The following is an 8,538-nucleotide window of genomic DNA, read 5'->3' as shown; positions in this document are numbered from 1 at the left end:
TCAGAACAAGGATTAAGTTTAGCCAAATCTTGCATAGAAGTGGTTAGAATTTATTGCACATTGGAACAAAAATATATATATATTTTTTGTTGTTTTGGAAAAGACCATTAGCAATAAAAAATTTTTTGTCTGTCTGTCTGGTTTGGGGATGTACATTGGCTGACAGCATCTAAGTTCTAAGAAGAAAGAAAAGTATAAAAAATAAAAATAAACATGACAATGGCATAAGCCAGAAGCCATTTCCTATTTAATAAGTTAATAATTTGTATTTACAAAAAGGCATGCCAATAAAATAAAATTATATATTACAGTATTTATAATTCTCTTAAAAAGAATAACCACACATCTCAGCTTCTGTTTTGTGCTGTTTACAATGTAGCCTGTACAGTCCCTTACAGTCATCCTAGCAGTTAGCAGGGACACCGGAAGAAATGCCTTCCCAATCTGGTACCGGGCGGAGGACAAAAATTCTACGAAGCTGCTGCAGAAGCAGGCTCAGGAGAGCTGGACAGAGCTTCTAAGGGCCCCGCAGGACACAAGCTCCGCTCACCAACTTGCTGTGGTTGATTCTGCGCACACTAGCCAGGCGGACTGTGAGATTACCTCCACAGTGCTTCGACTGCAAGGCAGGTTGGTGAGTCTGATTATGGTAGGGTTTTTCCCTCTCTAGTGTATGGTTCAGGAAGAATTTGTTTTGATTTGGTTCACATGCTGAAGTCTCTCCTCACGCTATGCGCAGACTTCCTGACACACTCGGCTGCAGCGTCTTGGCTCTGAAATCTGTTCATCAGATGAGAAACCCCTGGACTAAAAGCTGCCTTCCCTAAAGCAGGAGATGGGATGGAGGACACAATGCTCCCCCAGACACCCGCCAGTGACACCCACCGATGACAATGGGCAGGTCGCTAAGCAGACAGCAATGTGGCTGTGAGGGAATGCGCTGGGGAAGCTGAGACATCCTAAAGGATCAACATGAAACTGCTTTTTCACAAAAACCAGTGCAGTCAAGAAACCAAGCGGGCTTGGCTCAGAGGCGGCTCCGTTTCTCCCTCGATCTCGCCAGTGACTGTTATTCTAATAATAAATGAAAGAAACCATGGCCATAACCCCAGTGCCGCTGCCCTTACCCCACCGAGGTGGGGAAGGGAAGCCCTGCTCGGTGGAGAATGGGGTGGAGGAAGGAGAAGGCATGCAGTGTGCAAGCGGGCGACAGCCCCTCTGTGGGAGAAAGGTCAGTTCAGAATATCTGAACCCCTCTCCATGTCGACCCAAGCCTGAGAAAGCCACAATGTGGAGGACGTGATGTGAAATGGAGTGAGCACCCCGTAACCCCAATGAAAGGTTGTTTTACGTTCCCTAAGTGACCCCCAGAGATCACCCGCTACTGTGAAGAGCACTTTTATCTCTACCCCAAGTAAGTGTCATTTCTCCAGTATGAAGGCTAAACAATCATCATAAATATTGCAAGATACAAATGAACTTTTTTTAGCCCTAGGATTTGGTTTTACAGTGACATTAATAGCACAAGCCATTCAGGATCAAAGTCTCCCCCTGTACTGGACACAGCAGCATTAAGTAGTTCATCTTGCAAAATGTGCAACAATGGCTGTATGTTAGAGATGTCTGTTAAACATATACACGCAACGGATCCATCTGCTTGTTGGACTGGGTTTGTTTGTTGGTGGTAGTGGTGGTGGTCAATTGGTTGGTCATGTTTCCCTACCCAGAAGGTGTATGAAAGACTTTTAAGAACTCATAAAGAATTGTAGCCGGTATGGAACTCTTACCATTTTCTCCAAATACAGTGACCGGTGCAGGGCTGGGTCCTGTCCAAAGGCTGACCCAATGCAGGGGACAGGATCAGTAGTGTCCTGTGGTGTATGGATCTCATGCATGACTTCTGATCACAGCATGCCATCATGCAAATCATTTCTACGCATTGAACGAGCACAATGTTTGGAATTGGCCTGAGCAGGTCCTCCTCAGCCTGAAGAAACCTGATTGTTTTCCCCCACCCATCTCCAAACCACGTGAAGCCCATGTGGAGAAGATGCGCTTATGTCAAAGAAACTGACAATTAAATGACATGGGCTAAATGTGTGTGTGCGTGTGTGTGTGTTTCCTTTTTGCTGCTTAGCTTAACTAATGTAAGAATGCAAATATAGTTTGCATGAACAAACAAACTGTTAAAGTGATGCTTTCTGCTTCTGAGAATCAACAAAATGAAAAAATAAAATCCATTTGGCTGCAACGGAAATATGCTGGTCCCGGCAGCCTCTCCTCTGTTTTTGTATCCTGTTAGTTTTGTCCTAAGTTGCATTGACTGATGTGGAACATGCAGTAACCACCTGCCCAAGCATTAGAAAATCTGTGAGTCCAGGGAGCAGGGTCCTTTGCCCTTGGCAGGTCACTGCTCAAGATGCAACTGTGTTACTGGAAAGCAGACTACGTTTGGTATAGATCTTCGGGTTCAAGTGTCTCCACAGCTGTTCTGCATTGATAATATTCAGGAAGTTTGTAAACAATCTTTCACTTGCAAGTTTTAGATCTGTAGAGTGCTGAACGTCTGCTCTGCTCTAACACTTGGATTCTCTGACCTCCTTCTGTCTTCTGGCTCTTTCCCTTCTTCCTTCCTCCGCCCGCTGCTGCTTCTCCTTTTCGGGTTTAGTCACACTGTCATATGAGGGGAGGGAGGCCGTGGATGGGGTGCTCTCTTTTTTCTCCCGGTGCGTGCCTCCATTCTCCAGCTTATTGGAAGTTGTCTTTTTGCAGACGAAGCCCCGCCTGGCCAAGTGTCCCCGGTAGGCGCGCTGCAGGACCACTGCGGACACCTCCTCCTGCTTGCGCCGCAGCGTGGTTGTGATTGGCTCGTAAGACACTTTGGAAGGATTGGATGCCACGAACCGCTCTTCCATCTGCTGCCGCAGGATGTCCAGCTCCCCGCTGTCTCCCAGGACCCGTTTGGTGAAGGCAAAAAGGATGTCCAAGCAGTGGATGCGGTCCCCGCTCACCATGGGCAGATCCATAGCGATGAGCTCAATGGTGTTGGGCTTGGGCACTCGCAGAGGATGCTCCAAGGCATCTGCAAAGTCCGCCAGCTTACAGTACTCGATGAACTGGGTGGCGTCGGGGTCGAACTTCTCCCAGATCTCGTAGAAGGTCTCGAAGTCGTCCTCACTCAGAGGGTCTGCACTTTCCTCTGTGGCTACGCTGAAGTTCTCCAAGATGATGGCAATGTACATGTTCACGACGATCAGGAAGGAGATGATGATGTAGCTGACAAAGAAGAAGATGCCCACCGAGGGGTTCCCGCAGTCTCCCTTGAAGCCGCTCCCTGGGTGCTCCTTATCAAGGCTGCAGTCAGGGGGGCGGTTCAGGATGGGCAGCAGCAGGCCATCCCAGCCTGCCGAGGTTGTGATTTGGAACAGGCAGATCATGCTGTTGCCAAATGTCTCAAAGTTGAACATGTCGTCAATGCCAGCCTCGTGTTTCACATATGCAAAGTTGGACATCCCAAAGATGGAGAAGATGAACATGACCAGGAAGAGCAGAAGGCCAATGTTGAACAGGGCAGGCAAGGACATCATTAAGGCAAAGAGCAGGGTACGAATCCCTTTGGCGCCTTTGATCAGGCGCAAGATGCGCCCAATACGGGCCAATCGGATGACTCGGAATAGGGTTGGGGAAACAAAGTATTTCTCAATTATATCAGCCAGGAACATTCCTAAGAAGAGGAATAGAAGAAGTTATGTTACGGAGATTGGAGATGCCCTTTCTCTTTACTGCTTTACCCGGCACTGTGGAATCCTCAAATTCAAAGGGCTTTGCAGAATGAGTGCCTGGACTCCCACAATAAAGAAGATCACATGTTTCATACATATATAAAAGTAAAGGAAAGAATAAAATAGATGCCCATGTGCCACAACAACAGACTTTTGCTGTTGCTTTTGTTTGTTTTCAGATGAGGTCCCACTGTGTTGCCCAGGCTGGTCTTGAACTCCTGGGCTCAAGGGATCCTCCCACCTCAGCCTCCTGAGCAGCTGTGATTATAGGCAGGAGCCACCATGCCCCACAAATACACAGATTTAAATAGAGGCTAGTATTTTACTGATTCGCTTTCTCTTTCTTCATCCTCAGAAGCATCCACAATCCTGCAGATGTATATGTCATTCGAGCATGTGTCCTTATAGTTTTACTATATATGAATCCATAAATAATACATAGCATTCTACTATGGGTAGGAAGTTATACTGTATGTCTTAGTTTTTTTCTATAGAGATGAGATCTCGCTTATTTCCTAGGCTGGTCTCCTAGGCTCAAGCAATCCTTCGGCCTCGGCCTTTCAAAGTGCTAGGATTATAGGCGTGAGCCACTGTACCCAGACTATATCTGTCTTTTTAGATCTAGCTATTTAGATCCTTCTAGCTTGTGTCTGAGACTTAACATTATGTTTGTGAGACTGATCCCCTTGTATGACAATAAGTAGATGATTCACTGGAACAACTGAATGATATTCCCTGTTATGAACAGTCCTCATTTACCTGTTTTGTTGCTCAAGGACAATTTTTTTTTTTTTTCAGATTTGTGCATGTACGACTTTCCATGTTATCGATGCTCTCCAAGGTAGTATCAAATTTCCATCTCCACAAGAAATGAATGAGACAATGAATGAGAGGTCCTGGCTCCCCCCAGTCCCACTACCCTGTGACTTGGATGTCTCAGTTACTCTGCTAATGCCACCAATTTTCAAAGTATTTTCTTGGCTCTGAAAACACCTCTTTGGTTTCACATCGCTCTACCTCCCAACTCTACCAAACTAGCCTCGAAAACTAAAGGGACCTCTTGGGAGTACTTTCAACTCTGAGCTGGTAGATTTTGTGCTGAAAACCGTAAATCAGAAACCAGTGTCAGCTGGTAAAAATGCCAAGGCATCAGGATATAAAAGCAGAGGGTGAAATAAACAAATCGGAGGACCTTTTTCTGTTTGCATTCATCCGCGAGTCCACCTCAACCAGGCCACTTGTCTTTAAATCTACAGAGCAACAAGAGGACCCCGGGGTGGGGCACAGAGGCAAGGAAGGAGAGACGGAAAGGCGGAAGATGACGACCGAAGGGAAGGCCTTGACACGTCCTCTCCACACAAGGCTCAGCTGCTTAAAGAAGTGCCTCTCAACCAGAAGACTTCATCAATACTGAGGCAGCTAATGAGAAGGCCATCGAATCCCTTTAACTGAAGGCTTTATGCTAGGAAAGGATCTCAAATTTAAGGAAGGGACAAGATTGCAGTGAGTTCAGAGAGCGCCACATACCTCTGAGGCCTCTCCAGGAGCTGGAACTCCCGGGGTATTTGAGCTTTCAAGAAAGTCTCTGCCTCGCCACGGACCTTCCCAGCTCTCTTCTTTTTACTTCCCAACTAAGTGGTAACCAGCTACCAAAGTGGTCAGGTAAGACAGTATGTTTTACAGTATACACAGAACTTGCATCCCTTGGGTGGTGGGTGAGCAAGATTTCAGAGAAAGTGATGCTGAGCAAAGTTGTGAAGGATGAGTGTATACTTGTTCCCACAGAAATGGGGAGAAGAGGGGAAGACGGGAACCAAGGCAGTAGGAACACCACTCAAGGGGCACTCTAGATACTTTCAGGGCTAGTTTCCCCTGATTCCTCTGGATTTAAAAATATAATTTCTATACTTTTTTCTGAACATACTAATGACATTTAATAGAAGTCCCAACCACCAAAACTATCACTATTCTTCCTCTTTATTTTATTTTTGAGGCAGGGGTCTCACTGTCTCCCAGGCTGGAGAGTAGTGGCATGATCATGGCTCACAGGATCCTCCACCTTCTGGGCTCAGGCAATCTTTCCATCCCAGAATCCCCAGTAGCTGGGACCACAGGCACATGCCACCATGCCCAGCTACGACTACTTTTTCTATTTTTTGTTGAGAGGAAGTCTTGCTATGTTGCCAGGCTGGTCTCTTACTCCTGGGCTCATCCAATCCTTTCACCTCGGCTTCCCAAGTGATGGGATTACAGTCATGAGCCACTGTACCTGGCCCTTCCTCTTTCGAGTACCATTTGAAAATGGAGGTATGATTTGGTCTGGGATTTTCTGTCTCATTCAGGGATAGGTGGGTGGAAAAGGCTCAAGAAGTTTGTACAAGGGCAGCATTGTCCAGAGTGTTTTGTGGGAAGTCAGGAGCACGGACTTGAGGCCGGGAGCTGGGCTTATACCCCATTTTAGCGGCCACAAGTCTTGGGAACCTCCTGGGCCTCAGTTCTTCAAGATTCTTTGAGGGCTATTGTGAGGTTATTTGGATGAACACATGTAAAGCACTCAGAATGGTGACCAGTGCAGAGTTTGTTCTGGGGGAATGTGAGCTGTCATTATTGTCACTTGAAAAAAGGAGACTGTGGGTTAATAAAGGTGGGATGGGGTGTCAAGTTAGACAAGATTCTTTCCAGCAAGAGACCTCAGTAGGCTGGTGTGCACCATGCCCCTCTGAAGGAAAAGTCAATCTATGGTGCTACCTCACGTAATTTCATCATGAGAGCTTTTCTTAGGGAGAAGTACATGGGACTAGTGTTCCACATATTAACATACCTTTGAACACATTGCTCTGAAGGACAGAACTAGAGGGTGGCACAGGTCAAGAGGAGGCCACTGCCTTCTGTTGTCCAAAGCTATCACCTCACTAGGCCCAGCCTGGTCGCTGGAGCTCTGGGGCTGGTCCCCACACGTCTGAGCACTTGCTCTCTGCTGGTATCAATGAATCAAACCTACCCTGAGCCAAGGCAGAGTTTCACTATTCAAGACGCCTTCAGGAAGGCAAGGAAAAGTTCTGGGAGGGCAGTCGGTGGAGTGGCATTTCCTTCTGTCTGCCTGCCGGGATATCACCCCTCCCAGTCACTGTTAAAGACAGCGGGGGGGCGACTCTGGGATCAACCTGAGTTAGGCCTCTGCTGTCTCCTAGCTGAGTGGCCCCGGACGGGTATACAGTGAAGATTATCGAGCAGCCTGCTTCCTGCCTGGGCTGTCAGACAACCATCCTGTCATACTGTACCTGACCCACAGTAAAATCACAGTTAATGAGCACTGCCAGCAGCAGCTCGCCACGGCCATCACTACTGGAATTTTCCCAGATGATTTCATGAATACCCAAGAGAGCAGCCACTCCTCCTCATTTCATACTCCTACTGTAGCTATACTTCTGCACGATAGCTTTCTTTTACCTTCCCTATTACACTTTAAACTCCTTGAAAGCAAGAACCAAACCTAATCTTCCTTTTCCCTCTGAGCCACAGAATTTACAATTCAAGACTGCCGTGAACACGCAGTAGAAACTACTGACCATGCAGCCTGCCAGGCAGGCCCACGAGACAACTTTGGGGCACCCACAGGCCTCAGCCATGTCTGCCCTTCAGACCTCCCAGGTGCTGTGCTCCCAGGAAGTCGCATCCTCCAAGTCAGCCAAGCCCCCTTCCCCTCCCCCACTGCCCCCACCGCACTCACCCACAATGGAGAGGATGACCACCACGAAGTCAAAGATGTTCCAGCCAATGGTGAAGTAGTAGTGCCTCAAGGCAAACATTTTGAGCACACATTCACAGGTGAAGAAGATCACGAAGACCAGGTTGATCCAGTAGAGGATGTTCTCCATCTGCTTGCTCTGAGTGTCTGTCTCCACCATCATTGTCACCATGTTAAGGCAGATAAGCATCATGATGACAATGTCAAAGGCTTGTTGAGTGACAAAATCAAAGACGATACCTTGGATTTTGTTCTGGGAAGGGAGAGGGGAGAGATACAAGATTCACGTAAGTCTCTCCAAGCAGACCTGTGGAAGCTGCCAGCCTGTTAATCCAAGTACAGTAAGTCCCCTACATATGAAACTTCAAGTTATGAACTTCAACGATGCATTCCTGCTTTTTTAATGTATTATTTCTCTCCACCAGGTTATCAGTAGAGCCCATTAAATACATATAGTACTATATAGCCGATAGTGTGAGTTGGGTACCTAGGCTAACTTTGTTAAGCTTAAAACAAACCGGACTTACAAACACACTCTCAGAACTGACTCGTTCATATGTTGGGACTTCCTGTACTCACTTCTGAGATACAGCTCTCTCCCGGTGTTCTATCAGGAATGCAGATGGAGACCCACATCAATATTACCTTGCCGAGAGGTTTCTAAAGTTGCTACTCTCTTACTTTTTCCTCTTTTTAGAGATGGGGTCTTGCTGTGTTACCCAGGCTGGAGAGCAGCAGCTATTCACAGGTGCAATCATACCTCACTGTTGCCTCAAACCATCCTCCCACCTCAGCCTCTTGAGTAGCTGGGAGTACAGGGACGTGCCACATTGGGCTGACATACTTGTCTTTTGAGCCTGTGACAGCACATACACAGGTAAGATGTCTCCTACCTCCACCCCAGCTGCTCCTTTTTGGTCTCATCTGCTGGACATTTCTTTTTTTTTGAGTTGGAGTCTCACTCTGTCGCCCAGACTAGAATGCAGTGGCCGCACCCCGCCACTGCAG

The 8,538-nt window shown here is 47.2% G+C and overlaps 1 protein-coding gene across 9 annotated transcripts in view; it reads right to left on the bottom strand.

Moving 5' to 3' along the window:
* Positions 1 to 225: 225 nt before the first annotated feature.
* The window catches only part of SCN8A (sodium voltage-gated channel alpha subunit 8), a 115,508-nt gene continuing 107,195 nt past the window's right edge, over positions 226 to 8,538 (bottom strand). For 6 of the 9 annotated variants that reach the window (XM_021712551.1, XM_021712536.1, XM_021712540.1 and 3 more), the window contains 2 exons: positions 7,513 to 7,783; positions 226 to 3,724 (listed from right to left, as the gene is read on the bottom strand). In XM_021712551.1, coding sequence (XP_021568226.1) covers positions 2,577 to 3,724; positions 7,513 to 7,783 — 1,419 coding nt within the window. In that variant the 3' untranslated portion in view covers positions 226 to 2,576. The remainder of the gene's footprint in view (positions 3,725 to 7,512; positions 7,784 to 8,538) is intronic. The other 3 variants (XM_008058600.2, XM_008058619.2, XM_008058608.2) reach the window with 2 other exon arrangements.

This window comes from Carlito syrichta, unplaced genomic scaffold (assembly GCF_000164805.1).
Source record: "Carlito syrichta isolate Samal-C Ts95f unplaced genomic scaffold, Tarsius_syrichta-2.0.1 Scaffold90604, whole genome shotgun sequence".
In the NCBI taxonomy this organism is placed as follows: Eukaryota; Metazoa; Chordata; class Mammalia; order Primates; family Tarsiidae; genus Carlito; species Carlito syrichta.
The sequence above is the reverse complement of the archived record's forward strand: the minus strand, read 5'-3'. Positions and strand labels throughout refer to the sequence as shown.